The sequence below is a fragment of the Micromys minutus genome (genome assembly GCF_963924665.1).
Source record: "Micromys minutus genome assembly, chromosome: 10".
Taxonomy (NCBI): Eukaryota; Metazoa; Chordata; class Mammalia; order Rodentia; family Muridae; genus Micromys; species Micromys minutus.
This window is the reverse complement of record NC_137979.1, coordinates 64,602,067-64,620,131: the sequence shown is the minus strand read 5'-3', so window position 1 is coordinate 64,620,131 and position 18,065 is coordinate 64,602,067. Positions and strand designations below refer to the sequence as shown.

General features: G+C 48.8%; 1 protein-coding gene across 1 annotated transcript in view; it reads right to left on the bottom strand.

Annotated features, from left to right (window-relative positions):
• The window catches only part of RNF213 (ring finger protein 213), a gene marked incomplete at its 5' end in the record, with an annotated part of 86,217 nt that overhangs the window by 18,414 nt on the left and 49,738 nt on the right, over nt 1–18,065 (bottom strand). The window contains 19 exons of the mRNA XM_080922533.1: nt 153–260; nt 1,021–1,211; nt 1,414–1,624; nt 2,280–2,391; nt 3,458–3,557; nt 3,652–3,821; nt 4,264–4,446; nt 4,536–4,636; nt 6,195–6,315; nt 6,774–6,955; nt 7,184–7,396; nt 9,377–9,531; nt 11,070–11,215; nt 12,308–12,499; nt 14,571–14,709; nt 14,945–15,095; nt 15,406–15,515; nt 15,844–15,963; nt 17,105–17,223. Of these exons, the coding sequence (XP_080778659.1) occupies nt 153–260; nt 1,021–1,211; nt 1,414–1,624; nt 2,280–2,391; nt 3,458–3,557; nt 3,652–3,821; nt 4,264–4,446; nt 4,536–4,636; nt 6,195–6,315; nt 6,774–6,955; nt 7,184–7,396; nt 9,377–9,531; nt 11,070–11,215; nt 12,308–12,499; nt 14,571–14,709; nt 14,945–15,095; nt 15,406–15,515; nt 15,844–15,963; nt 17,105–17,223 (2,824 nt within the window). The remainder of the gene's footprint in view (nt 1–152; nt 261–1,020; nt 1,212–1,413; nt 1,625–2,279; nt 2,392–3,457; nt 3,558–3,651; nt 3,822–4,263; nt 4,447–4,535; nt 4,637–6,194; nt 6,316–6,773; nt 6,956–7,183; nt 7,397–9,376; nt 9,532–11,069; nt 11,216–12,307; nt 12,500–14,570; nt 14,710–14,944; nt 15,096–15,405; nt 15,516–15,843; nt 15,964–17,104; nt 17,224–18,065) is intronic.

Genomic DNA, 18,065 nt, shown 5'->3' with positions numbered 1-18,065 from the left:
CTTTCCTGTGAAGACAGGAGGCCATGAGTGTCTGGTTTCTAGTGTCACTCTAGGGGACTACTCAGTCACTCACTATCTGAAATATGTAAGGGAAGATGCAACCCCCCAGGCAGTGCCTCCCAGTATTGGAGAGAGGCACAGACCCATCTTACCATGTCGAGGGTCTTGTACTCGAGCACAGCTTTTGCCACTGCATCACGAACAGCCTTGTATTCATCACCATAGACTAGGTATCTGTCCATCTGACTTGGGTGGTTCTCCTGCAATTCCAGCAGTATAGGGGTTAATGACAGTGGGAAGAAAGAGAGATACTTTGCAAAGAACGTTAGACAAAGGTCCCAGATTGTCCTCCAAGATTTGGAAGGACCTCTGGGATCACCTTTGGGAGTTATCTATCTTGTCTGTGGACTGGAAGCCTGGAAAGGGCCTGTACTGATTTTGTACCTCCTTGCTTTCCCTACTCACAGCACTCTATTACGGCCAGGTGACATAAAATTTGTCACCTCCAAGCCCCAGTGATGATGATTATGCTGATAATAATGAAGAAAGAAAAATACAGAGTTTTAGTGCCATTTGATAATCCTAGGACAGGAAGAAGTGGGTTCTGAGTACCAAGAAAGGTGCTAAAACGAGGCCTTAAAAGCCACACTTCTCCCAGTCATTGCTCTGATTTGCCTTCCTGGTCTCTTCTGCCTGCCAGAGGTAGAAAGGACACAATTGCTGGTAGGGCAGAAACATTCATTTACCTTACCTGTGAGCTCAGTGAGAAATCAAACCTAAATAACTGCAAACAGATACAGCACAACCTCACAACACAAACACACCCCGATATCCGTGGGTGTTATATGTGTGGTGGTTAAACTCGTGCTGAAGCGGATGCAAAGGCCTGTTTCTCTTATGGATCAGGGAAAACACAGGTGGGCAGCACACTGAGCCTCCGCCCCAAGTCTAGCTGCAGCTGCTGCAGGCAGGACTGTAAGAAGCAAGCGTGCCCTCCGCGCCCCAGACCCTGATCCTCACCTGCTGCGCAATGACATTCCTGGGAAACACCCATTGGCATGGATGGCCCTGCCTGGAGAAGCTCTGCACGAATTCCATCCCACGAAGGCTTGAGAGTTTCCTCACGAGGTACACTCTGTGCCAGTCATTGTTGACGCGTGTGCAGAACTGCTCAACATGCTTTAGGAAGCACCGCTTATCTTCAGCCAGTTCTGTGAGTTTGGAGAAAGCAGGTGAGGTAGAGATAGACATCTGCTATGAAGACAAAGGCAGCTAGAGGCCTTCAGCCTGTTCTCTGTAACCCCATCATGACAGTACAGGGAAAGGGCGTGGATGAGGACAGCCTTGTCCTAAGATCAGGTTCCTATCTTTCCCAGACTTCTGAATCAGAAGATCTCCACAGAGGAGACTTGCCTGAGCCTTCCTGAAGCTCTGAGAGGAGGTCAGCAGCCAAGTCAAGGCACAGGCGGACTCTGGCCACCTCCTGCAGGTACTCCACTGAGGCAGTGCGGACAGGCTCCGGGCCTTGCTGTCCTGGGGAATAGGTCCTGAGGAAATGGCCTTCCTCTCTGAGGACCTGCTCGTGATTTCTGCAGCCAGCATTTGTCCTCTGGTGTACTGAGTCCTGAGGAATGAGGGCACAGAGACCAGGGCATTGGTTCACACCAGCAAGCCCCTGCCTTTGAAAATTGCCACAGCATGTCTGTGCAGTCATGGGAAAGCAAGAGCACTGGAAGCTTCGATGTGTGGGGTTTGCTTTTGATTTTGGATCATAGAAAACTAGCATCCCTTTGTATTCGAGGGCAAGAAGAGTTTTACAACCAAACTTAGGGGGTGTGTAATTGATGATAGAAAGTGTCCAGGGTGACACCATGCTCTACACCTGGGAGCTTTTTTATTTTGGTAGTAAATGGCATTGCAAGCATGCACCACTGTGTAAGAAGTGCAGCACTGGGGAACTCTCCTGTGCAAACATCAGTCACTTACAGAACAGTGACAGCCTGGACATCACTAAGCGCTACCACTTCACAGTGGCCCCTGAGGGACAGATAGTACTGAAACACCATCAGACACTCATGACTACTGTATACTGAAACACCATCAGACACTCATGGCTATATACCAACTTCAGAGGGTAGCCACACAGCTCTGAAGCTGTTTTGTTTTGTCCCCCACCCCCAGCCTCTACAGTGGCATCCTGCAGAAGTTTTTCAGAAATGCTTTCACTGTATGAACCATATGGTTCAGTTCACAAAAGAAAGGCAGAACAAACTTCATACCTCCAGGCAGTTGATAAAGAGCAGGTACAGTTCTGTTTTGTCTTCTGTTAGGAATGCTTTGTTCTCTAACTGGGTCAAGTAGTTCTGGATGTAGTCTTTTACTTCATGGAAGCTGTGGAAAGAGACACAGAGCTCCTGGCTATGTCAGCCCGTCTTTCCCCAGGGCCTTGTGTGTGTCAGGCAAGTACTCTGCCAGACTGCATCCCCAGCACCTGAATGTTTGACACACGATTGGCCATTTGGAAAATCTTTGCATTATTGATACATTTTAATGTAGAATGCACTGGGGAAAAATACCCATATAGAGTCATTAATATCACCATGGATCTCCTTAAAAAGTCTTACAAAATGGGATCAACTTGTGGTCTAAAGTTCAAATTCTCACTTAAACTGTAACGTTGGTAGAAACTACTGTAGTGTTTAGCTGTGATGGGATCACTCTGTCCTTAGGAAAGTAGGAGCCAGCAGGCCCGGCTCTGTGTGCCTGCAGTTGCCCTTCCAGACACAGACAGCACAGCCTGAAACAAGCAGCTGGTTCCTCACTCTGGACAACTCCACGTGACACTGGGTGCTGCTGTACAGCTGGTGTCCGTGAGCACTTCTGGGTCCCCACAGAATAAAAGCAAGTCACCCCCTTAAGGGGTGTGGCTTCTGAGAGCTGGCAGGTCACACCCTTAACAGGCGTGGCTCACGGGGTTAAAACTATAAGCACACAAGCCCCAAGTAAGCTGAGGTTGCTTACATAGAAAGCTTTTCCAGACCACAGATGAATTCCCAACTCATAGAGGGGGAGGGGACAATGCTATCACTAAACTACTTCCAGGTGATTAGAAGCATTGAATTTCTTGGGACAAGTTTGACCTTTGCTGTCAGGATATATAATTTCTTCTTGTTGTTTCTTTGAGCAAGACGACATAACAAAACAGCCCACAGCCCACCTTCTCAGGGCCCGGACATTTAAACATCTCCTGGAAAGCCCCCAGAATTCCAATGTCAGGCAGTTACAGAAACTATCTGCAGCTGGCAAAGGCCTGTCCCTGCTAAAGTGTGAGGCAAATCATGAGCAGCTGCTGCCCACAGTCTGAAGCAGCCTCACATCCCACACCTGGGATTAAAATGAAGACCTGCTTCCAAACTATTTCTGTATTTTTCAAGAAACCAAAATCCTTACTACGGACCTGTACTTGAGAAGCAGTTTTAACAGCACGGATCGGATGACAGGAGTCTTGTCGACAACATCGTCAAATGGAGACAGAGACTTGGTGTGTTCACAATGTTCTGCAGCCAGAGAAGGGGGGGACTATTGTTTGTATCATGGATGAAACTGAAGCCAAACTCTGCTTCTTACCTCTATGGGAAGAAGGGAACTCACTTTGGGGAGTATCTCTCAGCAGCTCCTTGTGTACGAAGAGCAAGGACAGCAGGGTGTCAATCACACTCTTCTGAGGGGGAGTGTTATCCTTGAAGCACATGGTGGAGACCAAGTCCACAAAGAAGCTGTTGCACATGTGCCGGAACTGGGCGTGCTTCTCAATGGCTTTCCTTGGGAGAGAGGGTGACAAAGAATTGTAGAATGTGTTCCCCAATACTTACAGGCGGAGGGATGGGATATTTGGATAGGATTTTGGTTTAAATAACACGGTTTATTTGACCTCCAACTCCACAATTCTACATTAGCCTCCTAATTGCTAGGATTGCTGTTTTTTGTTTTGTTTTGTTTTTCCATTTTGATTTTGAATCAACAAATGAGATGAACTTAATGATCAGAACTGGTCTTCAGACTACAACAGTGTCAGGACCGCTTCTCCATGTTAGTGCCTGTCTTATTTGGGAAAGGAATTATGAGGTAGATGTCCAGGAAGCCTTGCTTCTGGGATTGCTTATGGCAGTTCTCTGAAACCAGCCCTTACACCCAAGGAAGGCTGACCAAAGGCCATGTTGGAAAAAAAGAGGGGAAGCTTTCTTAAGAGAAAGGGTGTTTTACCTGTGGTTCTGTGAAACAGTGGGTGAGAACTTGTCTGGCAAGCCTGCTAAGCAGTACGGGCACGTCATTTGTCCTGAGGCGAGCCAGGTTTGAATGCAAAGTAGACAATATACATGATCACAGGGCAGACAGACGGGATCCTTTGCATCTCCCTGGCAGATTAAACATGGCTGAATACCAAACCTAAAATCCAAGAAATAATCAACTCCAGAGCCGAAATGATGGCTACAGGAAATCCAGATAATCTCAAAGTCTAACACTGCACATCTCACCTGCTGAAATTCTGGCTGGCCTTGTCTTTGCATTCACAGAGTGTGGTCATTACAGCCTCAAATGGCCTGTAGGTCTTGAGGTTAGAGTCCTCTTCAAGACACTGAGGGAGAAGGGCAGTGGTAAGTGGCTAGGGTCCAAGCACGGTGCGGGTGCAAAGTCCTCGGGTGTCAGAGAGTGACCCAACACCCACCGCCTCAGTGGCTGCTGACACGTGGTCCTGACCCCAGAAGAGCAGCACAAGGCTCTTTGGATGCTTGCTTTAGTAAGTTCCCACACTTTCAGGGGTTGGAGCAGCTAAGGACACTGGCTGTTCTTCCTGAGGCTCCCGTTTGATTCCCAGCACACGGCAGCTCACAGGGGATCTGACACTCTGACCTCCCTGGATACCAAACACCCATGCAGGTTCCAAGACAGCCACAGCTCTATAGGGAGACCTTATCTCAAAACAACAACAAAAGCCAAGAAAGCTGCTACATTTAAATGTCCTTGGAAACAAACATTTTAACTAGCTGCAGTGCATAAATAAATGGAATAAAATAAAACAATTGGAAAAAATTTTAAAAATTAAATTACAGTTTACTTTTTATCTCTGTAAATTCAAGTATGTGTTGGCTATTGTCTGAGTCTTTTAACAGTGCTTGTGGACTATGCTGGGGGCCTCACGACTGTTGGTTGACCCCTGGTCAGGGTCAGTTCAATGATGAGGGCAGACTTTTGCTAGCACACAACAAATACAGCCTTCTTTCCCACCTTAGTGGAAGATGACACCCACTTAGTGGGAGATCTCCCCACAAATCCCTTCTGACAATTCCATCCAGGTAGTGGGAACCAGCCTCATAGCAAAGGTGAGACTGAAGATAATACACTCACTATCCCATGGGCTGTGGTACCAGGAAAGACCTCTGGATAACGTGGTGTCAATTAAAGATGACAGAAAGACAAGACCAAAGAACGCTGCACGCTTGGCTTCTAGGAGCTGGTTGGAGGCTGCTAAGGCCCAGTCTGCTGAGCTTTGGCGTGGCTCAAGCACTTCACTGTGTTCATCGGAACCTGGCGTCCCTGTCAACCTCCCACTTTTAATGGCTGCATGGATTTGGGACAGCCATCCCAAATGGCTTTCCTCATGGAAACTTCCCACGGGATGAGGACAGCGTAGAAAGAAAGAATGTGGAGCTTGTGTTGTGCTGAGCGGCTGTGGCTACAGCCGCCGCTGCTGCCAGTATTTGTGGAGAACAGTGCCCTGTAATGTCACGTCACCAGAGGTGTGGAGGGGCAGAAGCCAAGTGGTCTCCTGTCCTAGGAGACTAGCCCTTCCTCATGGCTGTTGCTGTGACCATGATGATGGCATTTTCTCCCTCTGAGCTGAGCCACTGTGTCATTTTATGGTCACTCTAGAGGCTAAGGGTGCTAATTTCTTTGTTCCTCCCAAAGAGGTCACAGGCTGGTGAACTGCATCCCTGTCCCTGCAACTGAACATCCTGGCCTAGCAACCTGCGAGGAGGTCAAATAGCCACCGCCAAGGACGCCATGGTCTGTCATGACATCACTGCCCTTTGCCCAGCCAGAGCAGTGATCCAGCCGGAGGAAACTGGCTGGAGGTTTCGGGTCCGCACACTCCCCGAGACAGGCAGACTTTCCTTAAGAAGCCCAGTGCTTACTTTGTCTAGTAAGAAGACATACGTGGTTACCAGCGGACTCAGCTCAGGAATCTGGCTCTCAGTACCCAGAAGAACATGCTCCACAAAGAGGGCAATGGAGAAAAGGCGATTCCACAGGGCTCTGTCAAGAGAGGGGTGTCACCCAGTGAATTCTGACAGGAGCCTGAGATACGGGAGAACAGAGCGTGAACTGAGCAACGGACAGGAGACTAGGCCAACTGGAGGGCGCTTTCCCTGTATCCATCCACACACAGTTTCGCAGACAAGCTCCCCAGTCTTCTACACACCAGGCTCCGGTAAGACCTGCCTCAGGTTCGGTGCTTCCTTGCACACTGGTCTCCTGACCTTGACTGGCTGCCCCCCCTACTTTGCATACATTGTAACAGGCTTCCACTTCCTACCACTCCCAGGACCAGCTTCTTTCTGGGTCTCTAGAATCAGATGGATCCCAGCACTTACGCAGGTGAACGAGGTTAATGTCACCCCTGTCCCAGAAAGGCCTGCCCACCGGCCTCCGTTATGCTGTAGGGTTTGGCAGGTTCCAGGCAAAGTGCCGAGAGGCAGGCTCCTGCTGCTCACCTGACCTCCTGGACGACACATCTGGTCATGCTCCCACAGTCTCGTAAGTAGCCTTCTGAACAGACAAGCTCCATCGGAACGGACAGATTCTTTACCAGCTGTAACCAAACCCTGGGGCTTGGCTTCAGGATGTCTCCTTTCAGCATTTCAGCACAGGCCATTGCTGCCAGTGCGTCCAGTGTCTGCAACAAGGAGAACCGGCACGTTCTGCAGCAGGAGGTCTTCTCTACCGCCTCCCCAGTGACACCCTGCGTCCCCAGTCCCAGTGAGTTCTGAGGTCCATTACACTGCAGATGTGCTCATAAACAGTCTACTTAGAACATGGCTCTGAGAGCCCTCTGCTCCCAGGATGGAATCTAAAACTCCCACTGAGAGCAGGCGCAGGCGGCCTTCCCCAAGGGAACACATACCATTTCACACCCAGCCAAGTTGTGTGTCTCTGCTGCTTGGCTGAGGCTGTTCAGAACCTGGGGGTAGATGGTCAAAATTCTGGAGAAGTTCTGTAGCCGGGTCCTGAAGTGCTGATAGGCGAGGTGCACCCAGGGCAAGGAGAGCCCCTCCTCGGGTGTTCCTGAAGCCACTTGGAGCTCACTGAGGCAGGACGACAGGGCCATCTGCAGAAACTGGAGACAAAGGAATTTCAGTACATAATTGTACATGACAAAGACATGATTTCCTATGGAAAAAGCTAAATGTTCAAAGGTGTACAAAAGAAAATTGGAAAATCAGGCCTAAGATCCCCTGGCTGCTTTTTGGTGGAACCTTATGGGCACTTTCCCAGTGACACCGTAAACTGGAATCACTAGAATTATCTGAAAGGAGGGAACCCCAACTCAGAAAATGCCTGCATAAGACCCAGCTATAGAACATTTTCTTAGCTGGCGATTGCTCGGAGCGGGCCCAGCCCACTGTGGGCAGTGTCTGCCCTGGGCTGGAGGTCCTTGGTGCTATATAAAAGAATGCAGAGCAAGCCAGTGAGTGGCGCCTCTCTGTGGATTCTGCATCAGCTCCTGCCTCCAGGATCCTGCTCTGAGTTCCTGTCCTGACTTCCTCCAGTGATGGGTAATGAGATGGAAATGTAAGCCAAGTAACCCTCCTCCCACCTGCACTGCGGCCATGATATTTTACTGCATCAATAGAAGCCTTAACTAAAGGCAACTGGGTCATTTTGTTCCAAGTTTTTACTCATTTTAAATACCCCTTCAACACTAGTCAACTCGGACAACACTGTTTTCACAGTTGGAACGCACGCATATTAAAGTCTCCACACTTTAATCTGTCCCTTCCTTTATTCTCATTGATTTGAGGAAAAACATTTTTATTTTTGTTTTGTTTCGGTGCAGAGTTTTTCTGTGTAACTCTGCCCTGGAGCTCAGCATGTGGACCAGGCTTCCCTCAAACTCAGATCTGCCTGCCTCTGCCTACCCAGTGCTGGACTTGAAGTCATGTGTCACGTTTAGCACAGGACTTCCTATGTAGCCCAGGCTGCATTTGAACTTAGAATCCTTCCCTGGTCTTCTGGATCCTAGGATTGTGGAGGTGTAACACCATGTTTAGCTCCTCCCCTCCTATTTTTTTCCAAAATTAAATTATTTCTAATCCAATTTTCTTAGAAACCAAACTGACAAGAGCATTCCCCCGCGTCTGCCGCCATCTCAAAGAATGTTCAAAGTGAAGATGGTGTTGACATGCTCTGGTCACTACTGCTTGAGGGACCGTCATTGGGTGATCTGTCTTTGCCTCTGCCTTCCCAAGATTGACTCTTACCTCTTTTAAAGTCAGTTTTTTTCTTTATTACTTTAAATCTTTATTTTTATTAATGTGTGTGCACACATGCACAAACATACAGCTACCCAAAGAGGCAAGGCCAGAGGAAGGTTTTGGATCCCCTGAAAGTAGAGACAAGGGCAGTTGTGAGCCTGATGTGAGTGTTGAGAACCAAACATAGTGAGTCATCTCTCCAGCCCTGGAGCCTCCCTTTCCAAGGCAAGGACTATGTTCAACCCCTAGTGTCTCACACAACCACGCGCACACGCAGATGAGCTTCGCTGACGTGTAAGGATGGCACTGAGAACTGTTTGCACTGTACTACCTTAGTGTCAGGACCGACAAGGGTTGCCATATATCTAGGTCGTTTCTATCCCCAGGTGGCTTGTAAGTTTCACAAATCAAACAAGGCTGAATTCTTAATGATTCCCCGGCAGACCGCATTAACTTTTGACCACCTTAGTTGTAGTACGCTCAGATTTGTACCTATGCAGTAAAGCAGGAAGGTTTTAGGGAGTCTAATGCATCAACTGTTCCCGTGAATTTCATCGTCATTATTAATATCAGTAGCCCAGGCTGGTCCTGAACTTCCTGTGGCCTTGAACTTCTGTTCCTCTTGCTTCTACCTGCCAAGTGCTGGGATTGCAGGTGTGTGTCACTATGCCGGCAGCTATGGGGAGATCTTAGATCGAGTGGCACAGGTTTGGTTCTAGAAGGCACACAGTGGAGGCTGAGGGCCTGGCCCTGAGTGTTCCCTGCAGTTCTGTGTCTGATCTGAGGATGTGCTCCTGCCCACATTACATGAACTCCACTCCTCTCCCCGACCCCATACCCACCATTAACTCCTTCCTTGAAGACACTTTCATGGTCAAGAGCAGGAAGTCCTTCAAGTAGCTCTGCAGGAGTTCCTGCTGCTGTGCCACAGGTAACTGATCAAGAAACATGCCCAGGGGAGTTTTCTGGAAGATTTCCACGAATTTCTTCGATAATCCTACAGAGAGGAAGACAGAGAAGCATGAGCAAGAGGAAGCGAGTCTGCGGTAGAAGTGACTGCCCCGCACCCCAGAGCCATGACATCCGGGGCCGGAGGGTATGGAAAACAAGGGCAGAACCACACACAGCCAAGCTAGCGAGGGAAGGGGACTGAGAGCGACCTCTGTGCTGCATGTTTAGATGAGTGGGAAGGTGGGCTGCTTCTTGAGCCTGAGCGAGAGGCCACAGCAACTGGAGCCCAGCCCCCCCACAGCTCTGGTCACATGCTGCCCAGGACAAGCAGGGGCAGACTGACTGCAGACCTGAGACAGAAAGGTGCTTCCCCGGGAGAGGCAGCAGGAGCAGTGGCTACAGCAGCCTGTGGTGAGTGCTGAGGGCTACTTGTTGCAGAAAACAACTTTTTTCTAGACAATGGCCAAACCTCTCACGTAATAGCAGGGTACTCTGTGGCTAGGAGGGCCTTGTGGCTCCATATGGAGGAGGACGCTTTGCTTTGCTCTGGTTGCCAGCATTTCCTGATAAAGTTCCACAGTGGGGACATCTCCCAAGGCTGCTGCCACCTGTGTTATCTAGGAGCCTCAGATGAAAATAACCTTCCTACATCAGGAAGCAAGCTCCTCCTCTGATGTAACATGACCTAGTTTGTCATGCCCACAAACAAGTCACTTTGAAGGCTATCCTTGTCACCTACAGATTTAAAAACCCTTGATGGAGACTTGCTCCTTCAACAAAAATTTTAATTTATGTATTTGTGCATACACATGCATGTAGTATGATTTATTTTCTGCCTCTGGCCCTTTAAGCACCCCTAGTTGTTGGTCAACTGGCCCTTTAAGAATTCTTAGCTATTAGAACTGTTTGATACTGTGACCTTCTGTGTTGGTTGCCTCTTGGATTTCTGGGAACAGGATAGGTTTTGAAAAGCCAGCTGAGGCAGAGAAAAATGGATGAAGGACTAGCAGAGAGAAGGCAGTTGGTGCAGAGGACATTGTTAGGAGACAGATGAGCCAGGAGAGGCTGAGCTGAGCAGATAGGCTACCACAGTTGTAGTTTGGAGCTGCTGATATTGGGAACAATGGGAGAAGGGGGTGTTAAAGCAGACTTTTGGGGAGCCGAGGGAGGAACAACAGTTGAGAGAAACCTTTGAAGGGGCTGGGCTGGAAACTGGGAGGGGGGCTAGCAGGGAGTTAAGAAAATTGGTTATTGATGTAAAACACACACACACACACACACACACCCCAAAACCATTTTACACTTGCAGTCATGTGCCATAGCACATGACAGGGGACAACTTGAGCAATCAGGTCTCTCCTACCACGTAGATCCTAAGGATTGAACTCAGGTTGTCAGGCTTGACGGTACCTTTACTCCCCAAGCCATATTGTCAGCCCTTCAACAGGAATTTTAAAATGGAGGAATGATACACTGGAGACTACTCCACATCCAGAGTGTTAAAACTAAAGTCTCCAAAATTGTCCTGCCTTGAACAGGTTAATTCATCTGCACTGCCTTGAGGTGGCCGTGGGGTAGCCTCACCCTCCGTGTCTGTGATATACTGAGCCTGCACCCAGAGCTCCTCCAGGTAGTCTCTGATTCTCCAGCTGAAAGGGACAGCATTGCAGGCATCCTTGAGCAGGTTCATGTGGCTCTGCACCAGGATGAAGGACATCTCACTGTTGGATCTGCAGCAATGGGAACAAAGCTGGTGAGACGGAGCTTCTGGGCACCAGTGAGACCAGCCCTCAGTCCTGAGGGAGGCTGGTGCTCTGTGCTGGAGCACTTGCTCATGTGGGTGATCTGCTAGGCAGCACTTCAGTATGGCAAGAATGGCTGTAACCACACGGAGCTCCAGCTCCACCGGTTGTTCTTGCCTCTGTGAACAACTATGTAAGCACACACACAGCCTTTAAGGAAAGGTGACAGAGCTGTGCTTCCCCAGCCTCCACATATGTGCACTTGCCTGCATAAACACAGAAAATTCATAGATTTTTAAAATAAAATTAAAAAATATAAAGACATGGTGTTGTAGGTCATGTGGATAGAAGAGGGATTTCTAGGTCAGCGATTCTGCTATAAAGGAACTCAAGAAAAACCACTATTTACAGACAAAAGAAAAGATGGAAGCAGGAGACAAGTAAGGTGCCCAACTTTCTGTGGCAGATTCAGGCCTCCTGGCCCCTTTCTGCCCACAGCCTTCTCTGCCTGCCCAGTGCACAGGAGTCTGACCATGAGCTTAAAGCCTCGCACCGGGAACGTCAACTTCACGCTACACTTAACACGCTTCCGTCAGCCAGTCAGTGGCCCATTCCTGGAGCTGGAGCCGGTTTGGTAGTTAACCGAGTGCTTGCTTCCCTTCCAGAGGACATTGGGTGGCTAACATCTGACTTAGTTCTAGGGGAACCAACACCCTTTTCTGGGCTCTATGGGCACCCACACATGTTGCACCTATACATTTTTCTATATCCCATTCTTTTATGTACCTGGGGCCCCACAAGGTCAGGCCCTGGATGAAGACCCTGGGAAAGCAGGTGAAGCACAGGCTCTGCAAAGCTCAGCATCTTGGCACCATGGACCCCAGTGCCCTGAACCACCACATGTGCTCTCAAAGCAGGCAAATGGGACAGCAGAGCGACCAGAGAGGGTTTGATGAGCAGTGTCTACTGCCATGACCCTCCAAGCTGCACCTGGCACCTTAAGGACAGTCCTGCAGACCAGTAACTTGGGGAGAGAGGAGCTTTGTTATGGTCCTTCATACAAGCAAAGCAGTCACTTACCTTGTGTTATTCAACACAAGAGGGATGTTCAGGAACTTAGTATCGCTGTAAATGAACATCCAAAGATCTTGAGCCCAGGCCGGTGAATCTGGCTGAGCCAGTAGCTCCAGGTTGCCATCCCGGTCGATGTGAGATACCATGCTCGCCAGGATGGGAGTAACCACATCTTGGACCCGCTTCCAAAGGGTATGTCTGCAACAGGGATAGAGGGACCCCCTGTGGTTATGGTAACCATGACATGAAAGCCAGAGCAAGGGTGTTCCAACATTTTCCAGCCTGGGGAAAACTGGAGCGATGGCTCAGTGGTTAACAGCACGGGCTGCTCTGATTTGAGCACACACAGCAACTCACAACCACCTGTAACTCCAGTTCTAGGAGATCTGCAATTGGTGCACAGGTACACAGGCGTGCAAAACACTCATAAACATAAAACTAAGCGTTTTAATTAAAAACAGAAGGGGTGGTGGGGACCACAGAAGCTTAGAGACAGAGCTGGGGGCGGGGGACCCAGTCTCACAGCTGTGATGAACAAGTGTGAGCAAGCCAAACACACCAGCTTGTTTTTATATATAGCTGTTTCCAAAACATTGAAACATCCAAAACATCTGTTCCCACTAACACTGAAAACTGATTCATGAAGAAAGAAGCTTCCTGCAACTAGCAACAAATCAAAACCCAAAGTCAGCTTCTTCTAGGTCAGGTCAGGCAGGAAGCACCTCCTGGGCGATAATTCTAAGGTATCTGTGCTCTGCGAATGTGTGTTTGAGATCACCGGTCACTGTGTGAATTAATCAATATTTGCTGCCGCTTAGGCTTAGAACTGGGATGGGGGGGGGGCAATGGGAGAGCAGCAGCTTACGAAAACCAGGACCTGAGTTCAACCTCTAGCCCCGTGCCAAGGAGATACACATTTATACAGAACAACTAAGCCTATAATTGGTTATAAAATTGTAATAAAATAATTAATAAGTGACCTTGGAGATTGGTATCTACTGCCAGCATCTAATGTAGGGAATGTGAATTGAAGAGAAGTATCTCCCGAAGAAGGAAACAGACGCCTCAGTCGGCAAAGCCATCCCTTGTCTTAACAAGCACACCCAAAACAGTGACAAGGACAAAAGACTGAGATGAGGGCTGGAAGCAAGCTGGGGACAGCTGAGCCACGCCTGGGAGAACCTCACTGTCACGGACTGCAGACTTAGATAAACAAAGACGCTCAAATCTCAGGGGCTGGTGAGCTCAAGCTGGTCAGCACTTAAGACAGACAAGCAGACTTCATGGCCCGCTGTCCAGAGGACACACACACATGTTAAAAGGGAGCAGCTGTAAGCAGTTCGTGGGACTCTGTAGTGGCCACAGTGAGAGGCAGCCGCTGGCAAAGCTGCAGGGATGAACTGCAATGAGAAGCCAGGCTACCGACTTGTCTCCGAATCCCAAAGATTCCAGATCAAAGGGGTAGAGAAAGGGCAGGTGGGGTATACGGATTTTAAACATATTAGCAAGATGACAGGCAGCCACAGGAAGTAGAAATACACCTGGATTTGTTATCAGGTTTTACAGATCACTTCAAAAATCGGAAAGAAGCAAGAAAGAATGAAGAGATCATTGAAACAGAAAGGCCCCACAGAGAGGAGCCAGCACCACCAGATTCCAGTGCCACAACCATCATCCCTAGTCAGCGGGTCAAAGGCCAATGCAGGTCTACCTCCTGTGGGTAGTATAGAAATGAAGATAGAGCCTGTGGCGGGGGGAGCTGAGGTCCTCCAGAGCCCCCTGGTACCTCAGCCCTCCAACATAGGCTCTTCAAAGCCCCTCACAAGACCAGAGGAAATGGGGAGTTTTATAGAAAGAACCACAGGCAAGAAAGTATTCTCTTGGCTCCTAATGCTGTGGATAGTGTTACCTCAAGCAATAGGTGTCATGGTCAGCTCAGGGTCACAGCATCTGAGAGCATCACTTTCCATGGCTCATGACACATTGGCAAGCACATCCCACAGGAATAGATGAGCTGGGTATTTCTCTGAATATTTTCATTACAGAAAAGGTTTAAATAAAAGACCAGCAGTGCCCCATATAGCCATGATCCAGGTTCATTTAAGGCCCTTGGGAGAGCAAGTGACAGCTCAGATTTTCTCAGGGGTACAGGAAGAAAGCCTGGGCACCTCACACCAGCAGCAGCACATCACCAAGAGTAGCTGTGGCGCTCCTGCTCACAGGCATCGCGCAGAGGCCTCCATACTCCATGTTTCCTTTACCCTGTTACCTGAAGGTGCCTGCCTCCTGCAGGGCATCCTGGTTTGCAGCCTCCCTGGTGACCCACTCCTTTAGACTGCGGACCTGGTTCTCCTCTTGCTTGTTCAGAAGAACATGGAGGCGCGTCTTAGATACCCTCAAGAAAGAGGCTGTGAAGAGAGGGCCTGGTTTATCCCATTCATCGTAATTCTTCATCATCGTTCTTGACTACCTCACCCAGGAGGAAATCTGCGTATCCTCTGGGCAGGCAAGTTCTATAAGAGAACCTGACAGATTACCATGGAGCCCAACTTTATCTGCTGCTTCTGTCGAACCCCAGAGCCTGGAAGGGCACCCTGTCCACATTAGGTAAATATCTGCACTTGGAGCATGCATGGTGCCTACCATTGCGCGTGTTATCCTCATTTAAGAGGCCAAGAAGAATGGCAACCCTCCTCATGTTGCGCGCACAACTCTCCTTCTGGTCTCTGAGCATCCCCACAGCAGCCTGCACACAGCTCCGTACCAGTCTGGTGGTGTCTAGGACCTGTGAACACTGAAGAAGAAAAAAAGACTGGATAAAGGCCAGGCCACACACACAAGACAGTGGTTTTGTGCTAGTGATCATGTGCCCCCACATCCGGGGGTGGTTAATATTGACAAGAGTTACACTAAAACCTATCAGCCATATCTCCTGATGAACTTAGAGGGGATGGTTCACCTACACATCTACTGGAGAAGGAGGCGAGGGCTCTGATTAACCCTGCTGTATCCTCCCTCAATCATAAATACAGGGGCTCCTTTAACTCCCAGGTCAGAAACGCAGCTCAAGCATCTCCCTAGCAAACGGCAAAAGCAGGACTCACATCACAGCCTCTTGGGTCAAAGGCCTTTTCCATCTCCTCTGAACCTTCCACTTCCATTGGCTCCTCTGCCACTTCCCCTGACTTTCGGGTCTCCGTCTCCATCTCCTCCTCTGGGTCATCTTCTGCTAGACAAAAGACAAGGCAAACATGTTCGAGTGAGCACGCAGGACCAGACTGTCTGGGTTTATACGCAGACTGGGACCTGCCAGGCTTCCTTGCCCCTGTCTGCAGTGATGCCTTGTATATGAGCTCCAACTCCAGGCTCAGGCATTCACCAGCCTGGGCTCTAAAGGCTGGTCAAGGGATCATGGCATAGTCTGGCATGCTGGGGCACACTCCAGGCTCCAGCACTGCTGTGAACTCTGCATCCAGCACCACAGCTGGCATTTCCCTCCTGTCACATACACCACGTCCCCAGATGATGGTCTTGTGACTCACGCTCAGGTTTGTCCACTGGCTTGAACAGCTGGCTGATGGTGACATTCTGCAGTTTGGTGACATCTGGGGCCATGATTGTCGATCTGTGGAGGTCATCAATATGTACAGACCGCCACAGCCCTGTGAAGAACAAAGCCACTGGAGTCCTCTACAACTTCGCTGTTTTCTCGTCATTTATGAGCAAAATATTCCATCAACCTGGCTTTTTATGTTAATTTATATTATTTTGTGTGTGTATGTGTACATATCTGTATGTGTGCACACATGTGCCATAACAGTACTTGTGTGGATTCAGAAGGTAACCTGTGATCATTGGTTCGCTCCTTTTATTGTGTGGAGCCTGAGGAATCAAACTCAACTTTGCCTGCTCAGGCATCTGGCTGGGCTAACCCAGAATTTCTTTTAAAGACTGGTTAATTTTTATGTACTTAAGTATTTGACTACATGTATATACGTCCACCATGTGTGTCCCTGTGTCCTTGTAGGTCAGAAGGCATCAGCTCCCCTAGAACTGCAACTCTAGATGATGACGATCTTCCACATGGGTGCCGGGTCCTCTAGGCCAGCAGCCAGAACTCTCAATCTGCGCTCTCTCCGGCCCCCTAACCAGAACTTTTAATTAAATCGCTGCAAGGAGCGATTAGTACCCTGGAAGTCTCGCGTCTGGACATGTGAGAAAGCACAAGACCAACCCGAGTACTGTTTAAGACCCAAAACCATCGATTTAAAAGGGTCCACGTGTGATTCTAGGTTCCCCACTCTCATCTCACTATAGCCACCACATCGTAATTATGAAGGCGCTGGTATTCCTGACTTCTGAAACACATGTCTCATAACAGGAGAGAACAAGCCAGTGCACAAAACCAAAGGGAAATGAAGGTGAAGCTGGTGTGTTGGTGCCTGTGGGGTGGAAAGATCTCAGAATCCCCACGTCATGGAGGGTGGAAGTCAGAGGCAGCGCTCACCTAAGGTAGACAAGGGACTGCTGCAGCCACCACAGTGTGCCCAAAGCTTGCTTGTTTGCTTGTTTGCTTTTGATAGCAGTCTGTGTAATCCAGGTTGGCTTTGAACCTGCAGCCCTCCTGCCTTAGTGGGATTACAAGTGTGTGTAACCACCATACCCAGCTAACTGACTGGGTAAGAAATCAAATTGCTACTCAACAGAATGGTTGGAATTCAAGTTCTAATTTCAGACACAGGGTCACATAAGAAATACCTCAAATACTTCTTAAAAACATATTCTTCAGTATTGCGTTCCTACCTCCACGGAACCCCACGTATGGTGTACCACTTCCCACTCGAGACAGTTTTGTGATAAAATAAACGAAGACCAAGTCCTTTTTTCCCTGTCTTTTGTTGATTTCGTTGATGGTAGAATACCTGTTTAACAAACACAAATCAGTTCCGTGCAAACAAACCCGTGCTGGGAACTGGCTGGTATGTGCCCTATGAGCTGACAGGGCCATCTCAGTCTCCCCATCTTAGGAGCCCAGGGTGAGGTAGGCTCAAATTCCACCCCTCCCAGAATCCTCTGCTCAGGGTTAGAATTCCTTCCTGTGTTTTCCAGGCTTTGTCCTGCTGTGACTTGTCCTTGTGTGACATACAACACACACACACACACACACACACACACACACACACACATACCCATCATACACACACGCACACACACACACACACACACACACACACACACACACATATACCCATCATACACACACACACCCATCACACACACACATACACATACACACACATATACTCATCATACATACATACACACACACACACACACACACGCGCACACACACACATACCCACCATACATACACCACACACTCACATATATCCATCACACATACACCCCCCACACACACACACACCCCACAGTCTATCTAGTTATTGCCCTTGAACTTGCAATAAATTGATATCATACAATTGAAACAGTGACCAAAAAGGAACTACAGACACGTCAGGTGTAGTGTTGACAATTCTAGTGATGTTCTGATATCGACACTTTTGTCCTTTACAGTTTTGTGCTCTCCCCACCTGTCTGTCTGTCTCTCCCTCCCTTCCTCTCTCTCCCCTCCCCCCTCTTTCTCCCTTCCTACCCCTCTCTCCTGTTTCTCCCTCCCTCTCTCCCCCCACACACATGCACATATTTTTGTGAGTGTAGAACTCAGAGAGTTACCTTAGCTATCATTCCTTGGTGATCTATCCTG